General features: G+C 38.2%; 1 protein-coding gene across 1 annotated transcript in view; it reads left to right on the top strand.

The window, feature by feature from the left end:
- Positions 1-24368, top strand: part of PCNX (pecanex homolog (Drosophila)) — a gene marked incomplete at its 5' end in the record, with an annotated part of 31623 nt that overhangs the window by 3267 nt on the left and 3988 nt on the right. The window contains 18 exons of the mRNA XM_010158111.1: positions 415-520; positions 2256-2348; positions 3951-4101; positions 6032-6173; positions 7707-7884; positions 8294-8402; positions 8918-9047; positions 10125-10183; positions 10965-11180; positions 11577-11830; positions 12784-13014; positions 14361-14461; positions 15738-15888; positions 17733-17963; positions 18363-18637; positions 20442-20683; positions 21758-22194; positions 23501-23641. Coding sequence (XP_010156413.1) covers positions 415-520; positions 2256-2348; positions 3951-4101; positions 6032-6173; positions 7707-7884; positions 8294-8402; positions 8918-9047; positions 10125-10183; positions 10965-11180; positions 11577-11830; positions 12784-13014; positions 14361-14461; positions 15738-15888; positions 17733-17963; positions 18363-18637; positions 20442-20683; positions 21758-22194; positions 23501-23641 — 3247 coding nt within the window. The remainder of the gene's footprint in view (positions 1-414; positions 521-2255; positions 2349-3950; positions 4102-6031; positions 6174-7706; positions 7885-8293; positions 8403-8917; positions 9048-10124; positions 10184-10964; positions 11181-11576; positions 11831-12783; positions 13015-14360; positions 14462-15737; positions 15889-17732; positions 17964-18362; positions 18638-20441; positions 20684-21757; positions 22195-23500; positions 23642-24368) is intronic.

Below are 24368 nucleotides of genomic sequence, written 5' to 3'. Positions count from 1 at the left end.
ATTACACTAAGGAATTCTTGGTTTTCTGTTTGGTGTTGACAAATAGATCACTTCTGAAAGGTGCACCAAATTACATTTCAGTTCAGTTATATATGAACTAAAGCTTTGGTTGTTTCATGGATACTAAGAAGTCCACTTAAAATTCAGTATTTGTTCTGTAACTCTCGTTGGTACTGTAGAAACTGCGGGTTGAACATCTGACTACTCATCTTTAATGGTGGTCACTCTGAGCAACCAGAGAAATAATTCTTTTATAAAGTTGAGATCTCTATTTGTAAATTTGCTCAGCCATGTGAGAGCACTAATATGCCAGGATTATTTATTCTTGTAATAGAACTTGTGACTTTGTTATTTTTCTAAAACCACATAGAACAATACCTGCTCTTCAGTGGGTTCTTTTTTGTCTGTGTTTAGCTCTTTAGTGCAATCAAAATTTTTTCCTAATTCTGAAGACAAAAACCCTGAGGATCCTCTGTCTGAAGTAAAAGATCCTTTACCTGAAAAGCTTAGAAATTCTGTGGTAAGTAGGCTTTTTAATTATTCCTATTTTTTAATTCGGTCTAAGCATTTACTTTATATTTGTTTGTATAGCGTCACCCTGGATCTTGCTTACCTCACAACACTTATAAATGACCATGTGATGATCAGAATGGATATCGGAGCATTTCCTTTAAATCTTCAGATGGACCAGTGGGACCAGTGTACTAGATTAAGAGGATAATGCTTATATTGCAATTTAAGTTATTTAAAAGAGCCTGTGAGACAATTGGAATTATCTGGTGTGAATTCAGTGAAGTAGCATTGAGGACGTTCTTCAAGCTCGTATTGATAGTAATAAATGATACTTGTTTTTGTGTGAAAGAGTTAGTGGTGACAAAACCATACTAACTCAGTATTTCTAGTAATTGTGAGCAAAAGCTTTGTGCACACTGTTCCAGAAGCAGAACATGGTGGAAAAAATGGTGGAAAGTGGTGTGGGGTTTTGAGGGTGTTTTTTGGTTTGGGTTGGGTTTTTTGGGTGTGGTTTTTTTTTTGGTGGTGGGTTTTTTGTGTTGTGTGGGTGTTTTTATGGGGTGGTGGTGTATGGGGTGGGGTTTTTTCTTTCTCTTTTTAAGAGCAGTTGTAAGCTGTTCCATTTACTTCAGCACATACTTTGAATTTTTAGTACAAATTCTCTCCAGATATTTATCAAAGTATTTTTAAACATTATTCTTTTTCACACAGTGAAGCAGTAAGTAAAAGACTTAACAAACTTAGTATGTTTAGCTTGTACAAAAGAAGGTTGAATGTACATTTAATTTTGTGTAGGGCTTGGCTGTAGGGAAGTAACTGTTTAGATGGGTTTCTCCTAATACAGCAGGCACAAGCGTGACAAGGTGCACTGTGTGAAAACTGCGAGTAAATATTTAGAGCAGAGAAACTGCTGTTCTTTTAATGCCTAAAAAAACCCCACAAACAAACACCAAAAGAAAAACCCAAACAAAAAAACCCCGTAAGTTGTATCACAAGAAGTTAAAATCTTGCAGCAGTAATTGCTCTGTGTAATTATTTGGCCGACTTTGGAGTAGTTAATCCTTTAATGATATTTCTGGGCCGCAAATATTAATGCTGTATTTAGAGAGTGGGAACAGGGCTCGGCTCCGAGGCACTGTGCTCTTGTGGCCCATAGTACACATTGCCCTCTTGTGACCGAGGCTGGCGTTACTCCTTCTCTTGGGTTTTTGCCTGATTTTTTTGCCTTGTCTTCATTTTTCAGGTGTAATTCAAACTCTTTCCTCAAGATCATTCCAAAGCTATCTTTTTTCCACTCTCCTCTGCAGAAGGATAAAGGTTAAAGAGCTTAGCTGTTCCACCTGCTCTGCTGTCTTCCAGAGCTTTTAATTGCCCCACACTCAGAGCAGTTCTTAGAACATAAATGGGAAATTTGGTCAGCCCTTAGAGCTTTTTCTGTAATGCTGTAGGAAGGGTCCTTATACCCCCTCGCAGTCCAGAATGAGAGAGAGAATATATTTGGTATATTCATTTCTCCTGCCCTGCTTTGGGTATGCATCTTTCCACTTAACTCCTTTGAACTAATGCTCCTAGCTGTAAGACTTATCTTCTGAAATTTCTGGTAACTTCAGTGGAAGCAGTTAACACTGGCATAATTTGAAAATCTTTAATCGGTTTCACTGTTATTACTGATGGGCATTAAGCATTTGAAGAGGACAGTCAAAGCTGGTATTTTCTAAAATGATTTTGTTTTGACTCCCCAGAGTGAACGACTGCAGTCTGACCTGATTGTGTGTATAGTCATTGGTGTGCTCTATTTTGCAATTCATGTCAGTACAGTATTTACAGTTTTACAGGTAAGGCGTTCTGTCGTGTCTGACCCTTGTCTGTCTTCTACGTACAAATACTCTAATGTGATACAGCACTTGTTCTGGTAGTGCACAGGGTCTTCTGACGAGTTTTAGATGGTCTTTAAATACATAGTGTGACAAGTACATGTCTGAAGATCTTCATGTTCCAGTTTTATGTACTCAGAAACTCTTCTTCCCCTGCTCTTTCCTATTTTCTTCTTGTATTCGGAATTGTTATTGTAGTCTCTGACACACAATTGCCTCTCTTGCTTCATCTGTCTCAGTTAAATAGTGTCAGGATCATTTTAGAGTAAGGAAAAATGAAACTTTGTTGGGGGGGGGAGGTTTGAAAGGTTTGATACTTAAAGATTTGAGGGGTGGACCTTGACTCAGCAATTGCGTGCTAGCATATCTGTTTTGCAGACTTTAGTATAGGGGACTACCCCTTTACTGGAATGGCTATTCACAGGACTTCAGAGAGAATTTTGAGTTTAGTGTGTTTTTTCTTTTCAGTCTAGCTAATATTACTGCTTTGGATACTATTGATACGTATATATGACTCCTACTGGATGGTGACATGGGACCAGAGCCTGTGCTTGAATTTGTTTAAGTAGAGACATTTGCCTAAAGCGTTGCAGTTACTGAATCTCTTATTTTGGTAATGCAACCTGTAGTCCTGTGATGCAACTGTTCCTTTGCTTATGAGCAGCCTTATGTAAGGCAAATGGAAGTTTCTTGCATGTATTTTAGGAAGATTTTAGCCTTCCTCTGCTGTCTACAGTTAAAGTAAGAAGCTATTTTTAAAAAGCATATATGTTTAGGTAGCCTCAGGTTTACAGGGGAAGTTTCCTACTTAAGCTGGGGTACTGCTTTTTTTCTAAGGAAAGTATCTCTTCTGTTTATATGGCTGGATTTTAGCACTCCTCCCAAATGTTGTTCTCACACGTTTGAGAAACTTGCCTATATGCTGCTCACCAGTTCTGTAGTTCTAATAGGCTTCATGGAATTTCTGAATCAAGAGCTTTTAACAGGCTAATGCAATCCCATTTTTGCTGTGATGTATCTAGAAATTTAAAGAAAATTTTAATGCATAGAAAGTGTTACTGTGAAATCCAGTCTTCATGCCATATATTAATATAGTAGTATTTTGTGACTTCTCTGAGAGAGTTTGGTCTTGGTGGGAGGCTTCTTAGTCACCTTCTCAGTAAAATATAAGATTAATGATGTTTTTTTTCCTTAAGGTTGTGCCTCCTTTTATCCAGCAGATGAAAATGTAATTTGGGTTCAGCCTTTAGAGGATAATGGCTTTATAATCTGTAAAATGAAATGCAGATGGGTCAGAAGCAGTGGATTAGGAAGGAAGATTGGTGTACTGTTTTTACTTCAAAATACTGCTTAACAGTGAAAACTTGTTAGAAATAGATGGTTTATTCTCTCACAGGTGTTTCTTGTTCTTAAAGTTGGTAGTAGAGCTTCTCATGAAGAAGTACATTCCCAACTTACTGTTACAGGGAAACCTGCCTAGGTGCTGGGAAAGGTATTACAGTATTAGTGTATGATTTTTGGTTATAAACCACAAATGTTAATTTCTTCAATTCTTCTTTTTAGCCTATTTTAAGTTATGTTCTCTATGCATTGGTGGGTACGGTAGGCTTTGTGACCCATTATGTTCTGCCTCAACTCCGAAAGCAACTTCCTTGGCATTGCTTTTCTCACCCGCTGCTGAAAACCAAGGAATACTATCAGTTTGAAGTCCGAAGTAAGTATCATTCATGACACTCTTGAACTTGCCATAGCTGCTGGTCAGCTTGTTACCCATTGATACACCTGATCTCTCTTCTTTAGTCTTCTCACCAGTGGAGTACTTAATGATATCTAATCTAGAAATGTCTTTGTTTCTCAGTTCCTTATGCTTTGATTCCATGACGTTTTATGTGTCTCTTAACTGATGATGATGATAATATATTCCATACGTTAACATTATGTCAGACCAATTCCATTAAAGCACAGTCTTCAAAATCTTAAGCTGCAAAGTTTGTGCTAGTGATTGCCTTAATTTTTTCATTAAGGTAGAGTGTGTTTCGTTAGGTATTTCTTCAGAATAGTAAGTTTTCAAATGTTAGAGTATTAGTATGGTGAATGCTGTCATAGATTCCATCTTTGCAGGGATTTGATTCTTAATGGTATTGTTGACATGTCTAATGATAGAAAGTAGTGCAAGTGGCCTACTAATGGCAAAACACACTAAGGGGCTGGTCTTGCTAGTTGATCTGCATAGACATGCATTTACACCTTTTTATTAAAGTCTACGTTTCCATGAAATCTTTCCTTGAAGGCTGAAGAAAATAGGAGGTTAGTTATGCTGCTGATCAGTTTTCCAGTATGGATAAATGTAGTGGTAGATTGTGGGGTCTCCACTGTTGGAATGTTTTCATTGTTAACAACAGACTTAAGCTATTTCTAGTAGAAATTTCTTGAAACAACTGAAGTATTTTGGCTTTTCTCTTCAGTTAGTTTTCAAGGTAAGACAGTAATGAAAAGAAAACGAGCATTCTGCTTTCATACCGGAACTGATTCGCAAATGTCTTACCTTTGTAGCAGCTATGCAACATGGTCCTTTCACTGATGTCTAAATTACGGGCTTTTTCCAGTGAATGGGTGTAAAGATGGATGAATATGAACAGTAATTGTAATATGATTCCCAACTCAGTTTGGAGGAAGTGAAAAGGACAATTGTGTATGCCTTAGATTTTAATCTATGGAATTAGAGAAGACAGAGTTGGTGCCCTTTTGCTGACACCTGACTTCAGTTATTTCCATATGTAGTAGTGTTTTCAGGAAAGATGAAACTCCTATCCAGTAATGTTAAATATAAGTTTGTAGCATCTCCTCGTTTGGTCCCTGTAACTTAAAGAGAATTCGTGCCCTGTCAATGCCTAGTTGTCCTTATGGCTTCTGTTGTAGAAAAGGAACTTCAGTTTTCACTGGGGCTTATCTAGGCATGTGCAGTCATTGATAACAATGAAGAGAGATGGGCCTTTTTCTAGCCTCTTTCAAGTATACCTTTAACCCTTTATGTATGCAGCAATGTTTTAACGTAACTTAATATAGGCTTTTCCAGCCTGTATTTGTACTGCTGTGTAAAATAACTTCTCATCTTTATTTGCATTAATTTGAAACATAGCAATCCTATTATGTATTTTGCAATTGCTGTAGAATTTTAAAATATGTTCTTAAGTCTTTGAATTTGTGTTGTCAGGTTACGTATGCTCCTCTACATAGCAGAGTTGTAAACCTGCAATCTTTTGGTTTGATTATGGTGGGAAAAATTTATTTTGCGTGAAATGCATAATGTCAAACAGCTCCATCAGTTTCAGCATTGAAATTAGTGAAGAGGTGTCAACCTAGTTGGTTTCTTGATATGTGCAGTAAGCAAGTAGCTTGCAGACTGTCATATAGTAGTACATTTTGTATAGATGTGTAAAATGCAGAAACTCTGCTGGGGCTAGGGACTGTAGCTTAGCAGGAGCTTCTCTTCATTTTGATTAGATAAAACCATGACAGTCCAATATGAGAATACAGGTAATGTATAGCTCCATAAATTGCTTGAATCAAGAAATCTCTATTCTCTTACCTGAGTTTGATTTGACAGTGCAATCTGATTTCTTCTTTTTAATGTGTCTTGATAGATGCTGCACATGTTATGTGGTTTGAGAAACTTCACATTTGGCTACTTTTTGTAGAGAAGAACATTATCTATCCACTGATAGTCCTCAATGAGCTTAGTAGCAGTGCAAAGAATATTGCTAGTCCAAAGAAACTGGATACTGAGTAAGTAGAAAAGGCTATCAAGTAATCTGAGTATGTCTGCTGTCATGGGAAATTAAATAGTGAGTTCTTGCCTCAATGGGAGGACAGTTAATGCTATTGGCTTAGTTTAAAACTAAGGCAAAGAATAAATAAAGTTTTTCTTTATTTGAAAGCTCTTACAGAATCAGGTCACCTTGCTGACTTAAACACTGTAATTCTTCAGTTTAAACTGGGAGGACAGTTAATGCTATTGGCTTAGTTTAAAACTAAGGCAAAGAATAAATAAAGTTTTTCTTTATTTGAAAGCTCTTACAGAATCAGGTCACCTTGCTGACTTAAACTGAAGTGTCAGCAGTGCTTAAACAGTGTTTAAACTAGGAATGCCCATGAAGATAGATAATTCAGTTCATAGCATATACCCTAAAGATTGCAGGTTGCAGAATTAACTAGTAGTATCATATCAGAATTTCCTTGATTATCCTCACAGTTTATAATATGTTTATCCAGACTGCAAGTTCAAGATAGTGATGATACATTGCGGTATTTTGTCAGATGTAAACTTAAGACTTGTGTAATGTTCCCTGAGCTATGTGCCAGCTTTCTGCTTTCATCGAGGAATTCCCCAGGCCTTCCAGCCCTTAAGTATGATCTGTATCCAGATGAAACTGCACACTGTCTCTTAAATTGAGCCTTTGTTATAATCCCTTGAGCAGTGTATCTGACTGTCTCAACAAATGTGTGTTCAGCAATAGGCCCTGCATTTTTTGACTCCAAGAACAGTGACCAGATGGCTTTTTTTGATTTGAAGTTCTGTTTATTTAGAAGAGTTGTGTATAAAATGAAACAAAATGAAATTTGTATTTTGAGGGTGGGGAAGAGAAAGTGATGTGGGTTGGATTTTTGGGTGTGGGTGGTTTGTGGTTTTTTTTTTTTCAATTTAATGATCCCTGAATCGAGTAAATTTTTGCTTTGGATTAATTATTCTTGTCCTTTGGAAGGAATATTGCCATTACATTACCTGAACATTATTTTTTTAACCCTTTGATCTGTCAGTTACTATCTCTTGAAAAGAATACCCCTGTAAATTTATCATTAAGTTGTGGTTCCCTCAATATAGCATAGAGCAGCATAGTCATGCAGGAAATAATGATAATCCAGTCTTCATTAACATCCTCCTGCTGACTAATCTAGAGCACATCTAGTATTTTTGCATCTCAATATTCATAACCTAAGTTAAAGACCAGGTTTCAGTTCAGTGTAAAAGATATTTCACTGATGATTTTTTTTGAGAGACTCTTAGAAATAATGCTAATTCTTGAGTATTGATTGGCTTGAGAATACTGATAGACTGGATACTAATCTTTAAAAAAACCTGAAGTTGTCATTAAAAAACCTCAGCAAACCAAACTACACCCCCAAAACTCCAAAAACGAACTCAGATCTAAACCTTGAGTTTGAAGAGTTGGGCATTGGATGACAGCAACACTTTAGGTGCTCTTTAAACCCGCTATGGACAGCAGATAAATAACTGTTTTGTGTGAATCTCTTATACAGGTTGGGTGCTTTAATGATCACAATAGCTGGCTTGAAGTTACTGCGTTCATCATTCAGTAACCCAACGTGCCAGTATGTCACTGTTATTTTCACAGTGCTCTTCTTTACTTTTGATTACAAAAGTTTTACTGAGACCATGCTGCTAGATCTCTTCTTCATGTCCATACTCTTCAGCAAGGTAACTTTAACTCTGTCTTTCTAGGTGTGTCAGGTTGTCCAAAAGGAAACATAGTTCTAACTGATAGGTAATTTTCCAGATCCATCAGTCCTACTGGTACTGTTATCAATATGCTGTGAGACAGCTGAGACTTCTCTGTCCCAAGGCACTGAGGTGTGCTTGAGAAAGCATATGTAACTTCTGATCATCTCATGAGTTTCTGCTCGTAGAACAATGAAGTGCATGTTACATTACTGGCATCATTATTACATCCTTTTTGTAAGTCTTGGGGCTTCTGGTAGACCCGTAAGAACTTTAGGGTGACCAGTAAATTCCTCAGGATATTTCTGTACTAAAAACATGCTGATTCTCATTAAAATGACTAAATTTTTCTTCTCTCCCCCCTCCCCCCTTTTTTTTTTTCCTTTAGCTTTGGGAACTCTTTTATAAATTGAGATTTGTATATACCTACATTGCTCCCTGGCAGATCACATGGGGATCTGCCTTCCATGCTTTTGCCCAGCCCTTTGCTGTGCCACGTATCCTTTCAAAATGCAGACTTTTTCCTGAAGTGGTGTATTTATAACTTCTGAATGGTGCGTTATGATGGATTATATGTTACAGGCTAAATCTGCTGAATGAACAGGTTTGTCTAGTGAGTATTGATGGAAAACTGTGCACATTTGCTAACTTGCTACAGATTATACAGTAGCAGATATATTAGGAATAGAGTTTGACATAAAAGAAACATGGACCAGGAGTTACTTCTTTCGGAAGATGACACAGCTGTTCTTCTGACAGTCATTCCATTTTCCAAGAGTCATTAACTGTGGTTTTAGTTCTTGAGTTTTGCATTTTAAGAATGACCACTGTGTCTAGTGCCAAATTACACCTATCACTGCTGTTTAAAAACCACAATAATCCCCTTACTGGTGGAGATACTGTAAAGGCACTTTGCATCAAAATTCTTGGTATCTTGTTTTGCTCTTAATTGGTTTAGCTACCCATTTCACATACTGTCACAGAGGCTTTCCTTAATTCTGCTGTCCTACAGATTCTGCAATGTTATTTGTCCAAGCAGCTGTGTCAGCTTTCTTTTCCACTCCACTGAATCCTTTTCTGGGAAGTGCAATATTCATCACTTCATATGCCAGGCCTGTCAAATTTTGGGAAAGAGACTACAAGTAGGTGAAACAAGACCTTTAAATTTTGTGTCCTTTGTTTTTAATAATGTGACTATGGCTAAATGTGTTGGTTTGGGGTTTTTGTTGGCTTTTTTTTTTCCCCTCAAAGTACTTTGATATACTCCCCTCCCCGTTCCTGCAGAGAAGACTAATTTGTAGCACAAAGTTCTCAATGATCTTGTTTCTGAAATACTATAGCACCCTTTTTTTTCTTAATACTAACAGCATTTGCTTTAGCTTCTTAAGTAATTTCTGCTTAGAGGTATATTGTCCTGGTAATTTGTTTAAACATAAAAAATATAGTATTATAAAGTGCAATTTTAATCAGAAAATGACTTTATTTACAAAAATGTTTTGCGGGGGGAGTTCATAACTCTTTTTAACCTGTGTTCGTTATTTCACAGCTAAAACTGGGTAGCATCAATGTAAAAATCTTTAAATCTCTTTTTGTCAAGTTCAGATCAATAGCAGGAGATTCTTCATGTCAGATTAACCTCCCTGTGTTTCGTTTGTCCAGAGGCGACCAGACCAGTGAAACATTAGACAAACAGCACAGGGCAAGATGAGTGGATTGTTCTGGCATTTATGGCGAACTTATTTTTCATTTCACTGCTTTACTACTTTTTTCCCTTCTAACACTAGAGCAGTTTAAATACAGTGTTCCAAATCTTAAGGTTGTAACTTCAGCCAATGAATTAATAACTTCCTGAAAATTGCCCTTTCAGTGAAGTCTACTGGAATGTTAGCTGTGCTGATTTAATTGTTTTTAAGTTTGTCACATCTGGAGCTTTGATTCCTATCTAAGAATAGATAGACTCTTAGGTCTAAACCTAAAGATTATTCTGTGGCTATGCACTGTGGACAAACTTCATTAGGTATCACATCATAATGCTATTATAGGCAGAAAATACTTTTATCTATGAGAAGAGCAGCAAATTTCCATATAAAATTATTTTAAAATAACTATTTGAAACAGTTTATTTCAGTGGGAATATTTTAAACTATTTTTATTCTGTTAATAGTTTTATTTTCTTAAAGTAATACATTTTAAGTATGCTTTTATTTTATTATTTTCAGCACAAAACGTGTGGATCATTCAAATACAAGACTGGCTTCTCAGCTTGATCGAAATCCAGGTATCTTTTAGTCAGATTTTGGTGTTGGATTTTGTGGGGTGTTGATGTGGTGGTTGGGTTTTTACTTTTGCATGGGGTCGGGTTATTTTTTGAGAGTTTTTCTTGGTGTGGCTTTTTGGTGGCCTTTTTTAAATAGTGGTGGTCTTTTCAAATGTAAATAGCTTTTATAGCATATTTATAGGGTTCATGATCAGTTTGCCCTCAACCTTGCCCAACCTTTCTGTTGTTCTGTCTCCAGTTTTGTACTTCATCATCTCTCTTGCTTTATTTTTTATTCTCCTGTAAGTTTTTCTTGTTTCCCCCTTACCTTCGTGTGTCTGCTTTACTTTTTATTTATAATCATAGTCTGCATTTAGCTGTTTTGCTTTTTATTCTTAAGTAATTAAAAAAACCAAGCCAAACATTATTTGAGGGTGTCTCAATGTCATGGTGATAAGACCAGTACAACTGTCATTACTGAGATACTGTTTTGCTTTTGCACTTTATTATGTGGAATAGATTGATGGGAGATGCATGAGTAGAACTGAAAGAATAATTTGGAAAATGAATGAGTGACTAAGAAGGGGGAAAAGTTTGGTCAAAAATACTAAATGTCACTTAGCATCGCTTGGAGTAGTTATCCCTTTAAAAAAAGGGTGGTTGAGGTGTGGAGAACGACCTTGAAGCAATGTCGCTGTTAAGAAAAGTGTAGGATCCAACCTACACTTGAAGTGATGATTATGTTCAAGCTTGATATTTTTCCGCACGTTCATGTAATAACCCACATCCAATCTTCCTGCAGGTGCAGATGATAACAACCTGAATTCAATCTTCTATGAACATTTAACCCGTTCCCTTCAGCACAGCCTGTGTGGAGACTTGTTGTTGGGTCGGTGGGGGAACTATAGTACTGGCGACTGCTTCATCCTAGCCTCTGACTACCTCAATGCACTAGTACACCTTATAGAGATTGGAAATGGCTTGGTCACCTTCCAGCTGAGGGGGCTTGAATTCAGGGGTGAGTGTGTTACACTTCCTGAACTGTACTAAAAAGTGGACTTCTCCTTTGGAAACTTCTAATTGTTCTCAGTGCCATCCTGTAAATTAATTGTTTTGAAGATGGGCTGGAGGGCCTCTCTCTGGTCTGTCGCTTGAGAGGCTTGCTCTAGCAGAACTGATGCTAAGTCTCTTTCCATTTTAGTGCAACATGGCTACCGTAATTGATTATTAGAGATACCTAACTAAAATGTGATCCTAGAATGATAAATCAAGCTGTCCAAATCTGTTGTGTTCATTGGCAGATAGTTCACTTGGTGTTACAGAAACGTAATTGGAGATTGGTTGAATTCTAAACGCAAGTCAACATTAAAGCTATTATATGAAGCGTTGCATTCTTTCTCTATTTTATCCTAAGGAACTTATTGCCAGCAACGAGAAGTAGAGGCCATCACTGAAGGTGTAGAGGAAGATGAAGGTTTTTGTTGCTGTGAACCAGGCCACCTTCCTCACATGCTTTCCTTTAATGCTGCATTTGGGCAGCGTTGGCTGGCTTGGGAAGTGCTTGTGACAAAGTATGTTCTGGAGGGTTATAGCATCACTGACAACAGTGCAGCTTCCATGCTGCAAGTCTTTGATCTCCGGAAAATTCTCACCACTTACTATGTGAAGGTATGAATCGGATCAGTACAGCCCTTGGTGGGGGGAGGTGGGCCCGATTATATCTGGGAACTGCTTAATGTCTGAAAGCCTGATATCTTTCATATGAGGATCATTGAATGTGATACAAATCAGAGATGTATGAACACCTTCATCAAAAGAGGGTAGGGTCTGCTGTACGTGTCCTGCTTGTGCCCCAGAGTATCAGTGACCCTGTAGTCTGGAAAGGTCAGAGAGAGGACACTTTTTATCTGAAGCTGAAGAAGAAACTGGGAAGATGTAATGGCTGTGTTGTAAATGAAAAATTAAATATATAGTGTTTTTCTCTTGGAGAAAGCCAAGCTGCTTCAGTGTTTAAAAGCTGTTCAAACCTGGTTTTGTGAGTGGGATTTTTGTTTTATTAAAGAAAAGCCCTGCAGTTGTAAAAATACTCTAGGCCTCAGATCCCTTTAGGTAATCAGTTTACTAATTGAGATCTTTCATAAGCTACTCTCTTTCAGAGACCTGAAAAATTTCACGTTGACATATTTCCAAGAAACATACATACATACTTACACACACATGGGGTTTTTCCCCCAAACACGTGTGTTGAACTTGTCTTTTATTTAGCATTTTGATTCTTCAGAAATTCAGTATCTAAGCTTCCATGTTGACTAGATAAAAGATTCCTTTGTATTTGTTTGTTTTTCTGCAATATTACAGTGAGTGTCCTGTCCTTTTTAGCTTTCCTTATTCGTACAGTGTGTGTTTCAAAAATCTTGAAAATCTTTGAAAAACATGCCTGTATACAAACCTGTATTGCATTTTCTGTCCGGATTTGTTGCATCTGATATACAGTAGCATTTATTTAGCTCACAGTTTTGTTCATTACCAGGAAAGCAATGCAAATGATTTGGAACAATTGAGATTGACTTTTTTTTTTTAATTGCAATACTGACTCATATTTTTAACTACTGCTGTTTCAGGGAATCATCTATTATGTCACAACATCCCCCAAGCTAGAGGAATGGTTAGCTAATGAGACAATGCAGGAAGGACTGCGGTTTTGCACAGACCGCAATTATGTTGATGTGGACCCAACGTTTAACCCAAATATTGACGAGGATTATGATCATCGCCTAGCAGGGATCTCACGAGAGAGTTTCTGTATGATATATCTGAACTGGATAGAGTATTGCTGCTCTCGAAGAGAAAAGGTAAATGTGAGCATGTGAGGAAAACCGTTCACTGTTCTAGGTGGTCTCATTTTTTCCCTGTTGACTTGACTTGTAAGCTGGTTTAATACTGATTTTTTTTTTTTTCTTAATAAAGATCTGTAATTGAAATAATAATTTATGGTTTAGTGGGTTTGATCTTCTGCTCTTGTGATATGAATTTAAATTAATTTTGCAAATATGTGTGATTTAATCTGTTCATGAATGAATTTTCAGTTACTGACTCCAATGAATCAGTTGAATGTTAGTCAGGCATTTATCTAGGTACAGAATGGTATGTTTATACAATTGATGTTTTGTGCTTAAATGTCTGTGTTTACAAATTAACCCTAAGGTAAAAAAAAAAAACCAAACCCAAACATACTAAATACACCCCCTACCACCCCCACCCAAATACCTGCTCTCAGCCTGTAAGACTGACTGTTTCTTTCTTAGTGGTCATACTATACCATTCCTTTGGACCACTGGAATTGTTGGCTTGAGAAAAGTGATCATCCCATATTCAACCCTTTTCCTCTCTCCAAATCCTTCCACCTTTTAAACAGAAACACTAGTATGTTTGTAGAGGAATGCCTTGGCTGCTTACTGTTCACAAAAAAACCTGTAAGTGATCTAGTCAAAGTAGCATTGCCTTTGAGAATAAGCAGAAATTGGCTGAGATTAAAGGGACAGGAATATAATTGGAATTTATGTGTTTAATGAAGGATCTGAGACCTCAGTGTTCAGCTTTGCTTTGGAGGTAAAAGATTGATTAGAAGCCCGTTTTAGCGGGTGTAAGATTTAAAGCATTTTGCAGTCAAATGACAAACAACAGCTGAAGAAATTGTTTCCCTTCAGGTCACGATCTTGTGAAATATTTTGTGTAGGTGCTGAAAATCAGGTTTTATTACTTAAATGAATGATACTATTATCTAGGGCATTATATACCCTATACAACTGCTACTGGCTTTGAGCTGAGGGTAAGTTTCCCCCAGATAAAGCTGTACTCCAGGGAAGATTTGGTTAAATTATATACTCCTGAATTTTGCTGATCAACAGTTTGCATACAAGGTACACAGTATCCATGAGCGATGTGGCATGAATCTGTTCAGCTTACAATTTGTCTTATTTCAAACACAGCATGTGTGTGTCTGCCTTTACAAGTACTCTATATACTTGTAAAACTCCTTAAAAAGAATTCCTGTTGAAAGTCTGAGCAACGGTGTGGTAGGTACATGTGCACATCTGAGTGTATGTACTTCTGTATGTATTTAGGTCTTTTTACTCCTTCAGGCAGAATGTTCTTCCATTTTCACCTGGCTGTTCCTTTTTTTCTTTGTTTCTACAAGCCACTGGATTCAAGTAAAGACTCACCCCTGGTGACGTTGTGTTATGGACTGTGTGTTCTAGGGCGGAGAGCACTGGGAACAGCTTCACATCATATGTCTAGGTAATAAAATACTGTTACGGTAAGCTTCCCTTCCTCAAAATTCCTCAGGGTTTCTAGGTTAGATATTAAAGAAATACCTATTCATAGAAGGAACGGATATTTAATGTCATCTTTCCTTTAACTGGGCAGATATGCTGTGTAACAGGTCTTTGTTATAACAGCCAGGGTAATGTATCCAAAGAACAGCAAATGAGGGAAAACATGAAGTTGAGCATTTTGTTTTATCAGACTAATGCAAGGTGAGAATTCTGGTATGGATAAGCACTAGTGATGGATAACTGATGGAAGAAAAACCCAAGGACCGGTTGAGTTCTAAAAGTAAGCTCCATTTCCTGCTCCAAGTATGTCCCCTATGTGGAAATAGACGGAAGAAGAGCACAGCTTCTTCAAATGAAGAAACGTGTCTTGATGGAAGTTAGATCAGACTGGTGTGATAAGTTTCACAGTTTGGCTAGCTCTGTGGCAAGCAGTTGTCTTGTACAAATCCCCTTCAGCTCGACTCGGTCCTCATATGACAGTATCTTTCTTGCAGACTGACAGCCTCAACTTCCTTTAGAAAGCCAATGCAAAGTATAGTTGTATGTTTCAGGAAATCACAAGGCGATGGTTTAAAAAGAAAATAAAGAGGCATAATCAGATGTGGAAGCTGTTGGTGAGCTGGGTGCCAACTGTAAAACCTGTTTTACTTCACCTTCGTGGAAACTGCTGACTAATTCTTCTAAGTACCAGCCAATTGCTCCCTGAAGGTCTTGCAGATATGCAGTTGCAAGAGTGATCACAGCGTATTTGATTTTTCACTCTTAAATTAGCTTAGTAAAAGGAAATGATGCCTTTAAGCAAGAGGAAGTTGTTAGGACTTTTATTCTGTACTAATGGCTGCGCAGCTGATGCTACATGTCCTCCTTAACTGGTCCATGGTGGTGTTACATTTTGTGAGAAAAAGACTCTGAAGACTTCTAAAGAGAAAAGTCATGCATTCCTCAGAGTGTTCTGTTTGCTTTAATGTGTGTAAATAGCCTCTTGTATATAACGTTTTAGTCATTATCTGTTCAGTGCACGTAGTTATTTATTGTCCAGTCTTTGCTTACAGGCACATCCTTACTCATATGTTCTCTTCTCTCTGCCTTACCCTGTAAGTTATTTTTGTAGGGAAGAGTTGTGTGCTTTCTGTACAGCTTGCACTTTATGCTCTTGTCAGTGATGATAATTGTGGATATGTTTGTCTTTCTGTTAATATTTGGGCGGTTTTCTTCCCTTTTTTTTTCCCCCTCGACAGTAATCTAGAATCCTTCTTGTATGGCCTGCATGCCCTATTTAAGGGTGACTTCCGTATATCTTCTATCAGAGATGAGTGGATCTTTGCTGACATGGAATTGCTGAGGAAAGTAGTTGTTCCTGGAATACGGATGTCACTTAAGCTACATCAGGTGAGAGGTTACACAGGAAGATGTGTTCAGTTCTTTTTACTTCTATGCCTTCTCTTAAAAATAAGTGGCTGGGTGAGAAGAAGAGGAGGAAGAGAATAAAAGGGTATGTGGTAGAGATGGACAACTGAAAATGAGGGAGTATCATGTCTTGTTCTTTATTATAACTCATCCAGAAGATGATACAGTGGAAAAGGGAATGCAGTTTACGCTCAGAGTTTGAAAATTACATCAAATGTAGATCAGAGAACATGTCAAACCCTGTTTCATATCCATCCAGAGATAATTTCCTTACGAACAGCCTCACTGATACTTTCCCTCCCTTTTCCCCTCTCAACTTATATGTAATTTGGCTTAAAAGGTTATCGTGCCATTCAGAGCTGCATCCTTGTGAACAGCCTCACTGATACTTTCCCTCCCTTTTCCCCTCTCAACTTATATGTAATTTGATAACCTTAAAAGGTTATCGTGCCATTTAGAGCTGCACAACTTTCTCCAGCTGTCCAATAGGAGCTGGTTTTCTTATTTCTTTAAATAAAGCGTTGTAATAACAGACGCTGGCATTACTCATCAATCCTGTCAGTAAGGTTTCAGGTGAGAATGAGAAGGTTGCTTTTCAATAAGCTGAAATTGAGGTTAGTCTTCATGGTGAAGTGAGGGTGAAGATGAACAATTTCAAATTCTGTTCAGTGTGTCAGCTCATCTCAGCAAGTACAAGAAAGCATGTACAGGGTGATAAGTGCTCTGTGGGGGTGGAGGTGGGAATGTTGGTACTGTAGGAGAACAGATTGCTTGAAAGTCATAGTAAGTAGGCACATCTTAGTTGTGCTTCTTTAATAATAAAGTTGTGGGGTTTGCCTTTATTGCAGAGTCTAGAAGTTCCCCAAAGCTCACTGTGATTTCATCAACTCCTTCATGTAACACAACCTCCCTGAATTTAGCAGAATATGTATGTGTTAGGAGTGTGTATATCAAAGTAGAATAATTACAAAATCATTGTTGAAACCACCAGAAGTACCACTGCAATAACTCTGAACTGTTCTCAATATATTTGTGTTACTGTGCTGAATGGGCTTGCATTGTCAGAGAATGAAAAGTAGGAAAATACAGCATCTCTAACAATAGAAGAAACTTTGTTCTGAGCATTATTGTATTAATCGATAAAGGATTTTTTTTTTTAATTCACTTGCAGTGCAACAGCATATTGAGGCTTCAGCCAGTATTAGGAGCTTAGCTATTAACCACTATCCTTTTTAACCAGAAAGTAACGTGACCGAATACTGAGTTGAACTAGCGAATTTTGTGCTTCTATTTGATTGGCAGTAATGTAAGTTGCGTGATAGTATCTGGTGCTGAAATAGTCTGTCATAAAGCATTAATGTGAACTTCTTATCAGAAAATACTGATAAACCTTATTGGTTTTCTTCCTATTGCTGTTTTCATATCATACTGTCTCCATGAATAATCAGTGCTTTACTGAAATGTGTTATACAGTTGGAGACTTGTAAGCAAAGAAGCTAAAACTTAAATGCTTCTGCAGGCAATATAAATAGATAAACATATAGTTTAAAAGGTCGACTAGAAATTTACTTGAATCAGTAACAGGGAGGTTCTTCCAGTTGTTTTGTTTTTATTGAAAAAGCAAGCAAACACAGGCAAACAGAACCAAGCTGTTGGAAAAGAGGTCACCTTTAAAAGTGTTCTTTAGCAGATATCGGATATTTCTGATGTCTTAGTGCAATGCACTAAACTTTTCAAGAATTTGAGGTGTGAAATGTTTGATTTTTATATGTAGTTACATCTGAGATGTTAACCATATCTTACTGAACATGTGTTCGTGGAAACAGGATCACTTCACCTCTCCAGATGAATATGATGATCCTTCTGTCCTTTATGAAGCTATAACAACCCATGAAGAAAATCTAGTTATAGCACATGAAGGGGACCCTGCTTGGCGGAGTGCAGTACTTTCCAATTCCCCTTCCCTTCTTGCTCTGCGTCACGTGATGGATGATGGCACCAACGAATATAAAATCATTATGCTGAATAAGCGCTATCTCAGTTTCAGGGTCATTAAGGTAAGCTTTGTACACGTTCCATGTGATAGTATGTTGTGGTATATTTTAATAACTATACCACACTGCTGCTACAGCTCAAATCATTACTTTGTTGTTACTGTTCTGTCGTTGCTTAGGGCTGTTTCTTCTTGTGTAGTGGAAGTATTTCATCAGAAAATCAGTTACTGACTTCAAATACCTGATTTCTTGTCACATTCTTAGATTTTTCGTTATTCTCGCTAGTGCAGCCTGTGTCCATAAGTTCATTCTTTTAAAGAAATGAATATGAATGCTTGGAGTTGTGCAGTGCAATATGACATGCACTCATGAAGGCCTAGGTATAGCCAAAGCAGTCTTTGCACCCTTTGTCCCACCTTGACACAGCCTTTCTACATGGCTTCTGTCTGTTGTCTTTTGCAGGTGAATAAAGAGTGTGTGCGTGGCCTGTGGGCAGGACAACAACAGGAGCTTGTCTTCCTCCGTAATCGCAATCCAGAAAGAGGAAGTATCCAAAATGCAAAACAAGCTCTGAGGAACATGATCAACTCCTCTTGTGACCAGCCAATTGGATACCCGATCTACGTCTCACCTTTGACTACTTCCTATTCAGATAGTCACGAACAGCTTAAGGAGATTCTCGGGGGAGCTATCAGCTTAGGAAACATCAGAAACTTCATAGTGTCTACGTGGCACAGGTGAGCCGAGGAAACGAGTTCTCATTAGTATGTGTTCATGCTCTCATGTTCCATTAACTAGTCTCATACATGCCCAAGGCAGCGTAATTTATAATACTGTCACACAAAAATAAATAAGCCTTGGCTTTGTATTTCAGGCACATGTGTACCATATAGCAGCTGCTTTGGTACCGGATTACTCCTCAAGGTATGTAAGTAATAAGCCACAAACCATGTAAATGACAGCTCGGAAGAAATAGGACAGAAAGTCTATACGCAAGAACTGTGATTTTTGGGTCTGATAATGAGAGACAATGCAATTTCTGTGTTATTTTTTTCAGTACCATCACTTTGTAGTCTGGCGAATGTTTAGCGTCTAAGTGCCACTATTAATGTGAGGGTGTGCTCATACATAGTAACTCCAGCTTTAGCTGTTGTTCAGAATTTCATGGATGCTTTTAAATACACTTGGATGTCACAGCCAGCACAAGTAACTGGAGTGATAACATAATCCTCCCTCCACATGATCCCTTGGTAACCCCGTACAAACTCCTACTGTGCTTACGTTTTATAGGCCATGAGAACTTTTACTGCATTTCTGGCCCCTTATGACTCTGGCTCCAAAACCAACAGTGGCAGCTGCGTGTGGCATTCCAAAATGTGTGTCCCAGTTCTTACCAGTTCCAGGAGATGGTGCCATAGTTGGAACAGTCTTGTAGCTGTTCTGATGGTCATATTTACACTTAAACATCTACAGCACATCAACATAGAATGTCCCAGAATATGCCACACTTAGTACAGTCTGTGGTGTTTGTCTTCTGTTGCCGTTTGCTTGTCCAGCATGTGGACAGTGCCAGTATGACACACAACAGTATTTGAATGTGAGCTGTTATGGATTCTGGATCCCGGGGGTTATAAAATTGGGAAGGAGTGCTTAGTGGATTTCAGTGTGACTGAAAGAAAAGAATAATAAAAGGAATTGGAGGGAGGAGGAATGTGCATGTTCAAAATTCTCCCAAGAATTTGCGATTCAAATAATTGCAATATGTGCTTCAGACAATTGTGAGTACATTACTGAAGGTAACAAACCAAATACATTTAAAAAAAAAAAAAATCCACACCCAAAACCCCTCATTCTTTTCGTTCTCATCTGTATAGACAAAAATTTTGCAATACAAAAATAGGGAATTAGAGCAGTTTTATAATAGGAAAAGAATAGGAATTAAGAAAAATTTAATCACTGAAGGAGTTGTGGGGCATTGGAACGGGCTTCCCTGGGAGGTGGTTGAGTCACCATCCCTGGAGGTGGTTGACATGTGTGGATGAGGTGCTTAGGGATGTGGTTTAAGTGGTGGTATTAGCTGGGTTAGTGGTTGATTTGGTGATCTTAAAGGTCTTTACCAACCTAAAGATTTTGTGATTGTATGAATACACATATGACTGGTATGTTAAGGAGCGTATATCTTACTGAACTGTTACAAAATAACTAGAATGTTCTACCAGCATTTTATATTTAGAATTTTATCATGTTATTATACTTTAGAGGTGGGTTGATTTTTCAAAAGCTATTTTATGTGAATATTTGTCTTATCATAAGTAACTGTTACTTGAATAGCTGTCATGAATAAAATTTTCAATCTCTTAGAAAGCAGTATTTATACTTGCAAAGTATATTCTGAGGAAATAAAAGTCAAGCTTTATCTGACTTTAGGGAATGCTGCTGTTTGTGCAGAGTAAAGCCTTTTGTTTGTCATCTTAAGCCATTTCTTAGAATCCTGATGATTAGGAGGCCTGACTTAACGTGCCGACTGCATTATGTTCTCAGACTAAGGAAAGGCTGTGGAGCTGGCTGCAATAGTGGTGGAAATATTGAAGATTCAGATGCTGGAGGTGGAGCTTCTTGCACAAGTAACAATGCAACTATCAATGAGTCACAGAGCAGCATGTCGCAAGGAGGAGGGAATGCACCTACAGGGCAGGGACCTGGAGCAGTACAGCACCCTCCAGTTGCCGCTCATCCCACAGCTCTTCCTGCAGCCCACCCACCAACTCATCCTTCCACTCTGGGTAAAGTTAAAGCAACAATTTTATACAAGTACAATCCTGTAGCCAGAATTGGCCTTTCAGCTCTTTGGATCAGGTCTGAGTTACAAGAAAAGGCAAACAAAAGGGACTTGATTATGTAATGTTAATACTTCGTGGTTTAATCTCAAGCTATAGTGCTTTCTTATGTAATGCAAGGTTCCCAAACTGAGATTTGAGCAATAGGAGCATAGTTGTGCTAGCAAAATAGATGAAACAAGTTTTAATAACACATCTCTACAGATGGGATCTTTTATGTCTTACTGTCTGCAAATGCTAAACTTGTCATTTTTTTTGTGCATGTTATATTTCTTGTATATACACAGTGGTGGATTCTCTGTTTTCATAGTATTTGAGCTGAACCCTATCCAAGAGTCCATAGTGATCTGTAGTTAGGGAGATGATAAACAGTAAAGCTGAGAGAAATCTTTCTGAACACTACCTTTACTCACAAAGACTGTAAAAGTCTGTGAGGTTGAAGGAACTTTTTTACATGACTTAAGAAGGTATGTCAGATTTACAGGTACTTAGCATAGGAGAAGCAATGACGCCAATGCTCATAAACTGCCATTCCTGTTTTTCACTTTAAGTGCATTAAATTTTTCTAACTAGGTTTAAAACCAGCTTTTTCTTTAATAAATTTCCTGAGTCTTACCTTTGAGCATCCAGTTAAGCATATTAAGAAAGAATACTTAGTATTTTGAAACATGGACATCTCTACCTGCCTTAATGCCTTAAATATAGGCCACTTAAATGTTAATATAAAGAAATATATTGATAATGGGTGAAGAACAAGGCTGAAGCATTTTTCAAGCTACTTGTTGTGCAGGGATTGTGAATTGAACAGAATATGAAATTCCAAGATCAGATAAATGGAACGTATTCGAATGCTTTGCTATACGAAATTCAACAGGGATCTTCTGCAGTACAGCTGTTTCAGAAGTTGTTGATTAGACCTACCAGTTTTGTATCTAGGCGCTTAAAAATTTGTGTGTCGGAAATCTAATGTGCGTAGGAGGCATTTTCAAACTCTCCTGATTCTGTATCTTTTACTTTTAGGCACCAGTCACAGCTCTCACTCTGTGCAGTCAAGCCTTGTCAGACATTCCCCTGCCCGTGCCTCAGTAGCTAGCCATTCATCTTATTGCTACGGCAGTCGTCATTCATCTCTTCGCACATCCACAACAGGCTTTGTGCCTTGTCGGCGCTCTTCCACCAGTCAGATATCCCTTCGTAACCTCCCATCATCCATCCAGTCCCGCCTATCCATGGTGAACCAAATGGAACCTACTGGCCAGACTGGGGTCAGCGCGCAGCATGGACTGCCCTCTTCTAGCAGCTCCAGCCAAAGCATCCCAGCCTGTAAACAGCACGCCCTTGTGGGCTTTCTAGGGACAGAAGGAGGGAGTAATGCAACTGAAACTCAGTCAGGTGGTAATGCAAGCCCTGCAAATCAAATGCAAGCCAAAAAGGATGACGTTATTTACAGAATCCAGGTGAATAGTCCAGAAGAACAAGTTAACCTATGCTTCCACGTGTTTTTGTTAGTGTTGCCTTGTATGTTGTTGAAATTACTACTTTTAAATACACACACGGTGTGGAATGTCTCAGTATACAACTATTGTGTAGTTACATTTGGAGAATTAATGAGAAGAAAAGGTTTTTTTGGACAAGCAACCTTGCTGCATGCTTAGACATCCCTGTTTGTTACATGTTTTGCTGTAGTGCAGCTTTGAGAATGTCAGCTGAACTCAATTCCACTTCATACCTGGTTTGCCTTTATTCATTACAACATGTAAAGCTAAACGGTTTCATTTGCAGGGCAGAAAGCAACTAGCTTTTTTTCTTTTAAACCCAGTAGGTTTTCCACAAAAGTAAGTGTAAAAATACTCGCTTTCACTTTCATGTGTTTTATTCATTTTCATGTGTATTTATCCTTTGGTCATTGCCACAAGTCTGGTTTTACTGAGCAGCAAACAACACACCATCCACCAAGTTAATCATGACAGCTGTACTCATTTTGTGAAAATACAGAAATTTGTGTTCTTGCTCCTCTAGCTTTTACTAGCCCCACATACGTGTCTTTGGCTGTATATTAGTGGGAAACATCAAGAAGCCTATTTAATAGGATAGATCACAACGAACATTTAATTGCTGATATCACCTCATTTTAGAGCAATCCTTAGTAATTGCATCATAGTGGGCAAAGTTAACAAATGAATTTTGCAGGTCCGTGCTTAGTAGCTTTTGTTTGGTGGGTAAGGGCCCTTTTATGAAACTGTCTGTATCCTTCTCACACAGGGGAATTAAGCAAAGTTGGCATGTGCCCTTGGATAGTGGACATTACGCGGGTGTCTCTTGTCCTTAAACAGGAAGAAGTTTTGCAGGAGTTTCCTCCTGCTGCCCCTGTGGGAAGGCGAGTTTACTTTAAAACATGGGGTGGGTCTCAGGTAACTATGCTAGTAGATAGGTAGTTCAGCCTAACAGTAAATTCTCCAAGACCTTATTTCTCAAGATACTCTCCAAGAAGTGACGAGCCAGTTTTAACAGCTGATGGTCACTTAACTCTTCCCTGCTACTGGACCACATGCTGCCAATGCTTATGTTGTGTCTATCTCAGACCTGAGGGTCTAACTCCTCAGATCCTAGCCTGGAGCTTGAGTTGCCAACATTAAAATTGGTCCAAAATTGATTTCTGTGGGGTTTAAATCAGTTCTCTGGAAGTATGCAAAAGGTTACAGTTTATCTGTTTCTTTTAAATTTTGGCTGAACTAACAGTCAAAACTCAATTCCTACTTATAGTTAATGGATCCCAGTCAAGTACTGGAAGGGATCAACGTGTCAAAAAGGAAAGAGCTGCAGTGGCCAGATGAGGTGATACGGCTAAAAGCTGGAAGAAACAGCTGGAAAGACTGGAGTCCTCAGGAAGGCATGGAAGGCCATGTAAGTTTTTTGCTTAGAAGTTAACAAGCTCATTTTAAAAAACGCAGTGTATTGAATCTATGGCAGTCTGCCTGGATGTAAAGGCCAGAGATACATGGAGTTACATACAGGAATAAGCTGGATCATCAGCTGTCCTCCAAGTAGCTGTTACTGGAAGGAGGAGGTCTAGAATCCTAATCTGAAGCAGGGGGATATTTCTGCAGCTGAATCCAAAAGATGCACGATGATGATTCCAAAGTCAACCACCTCTCCTTCCTTGCCTTCTTCCATCTCTTGTCACAAACTCTCGGGCATTGCACTCATTCATCCAGCCTTCATTTTCCTTTCCTTAAACTGCCAATCCTTGAGCAAATATGGAAGGACAATTTACCAATGAGTCCTTTAATTAAATGGTTAACAGTATTTTGTTTTTAAATTGTTGTGATGAAAATAGACACAAGAAAGATTGTCTGTAGATACCCCTTTATTACATAATAGTTACGTGATAGGTGTTATCTTTAAAAAGGAAATCTGCTGTAACTAAAACTTGCGAAAGCTGATGACTTGAAAGCCATCTCCATTTCTCTCGACGTGTGTTCTAGCTGCATTTTATAAAAACTCACTGCATCAGTTAGAAAACTGATCTCCCAATTTAGGCTCTTTTTAGGAGGAAAAAAACCTAGTTATGTATTTGAGGCTTCTTGGTTTTTACTGAGGCATACCCCTGCCCCCACCCCACCCACCCACC

Source organism: Eurypyga helias, unplaced genomic scaffold (assembly GCF_000690775.1).
Source record: "Eurypyga helias isolate BGI_N326 unplaced genomic scaffold, ASM69077v1 scaffold34928, whole genome shotgun sequence".
Classification (NCBI taxonomy): Eukaryota; Metazoa; Chordata; class Aves; order Eurypygiformes; family Eurypygidae; genus Eurypyga; species Eurypyga helias.
The sequence above is the reverse complement of the archived record's forward strand: the minus strand, read 5'-3'. Positions and strand labels throughout refer to the sequence as shown.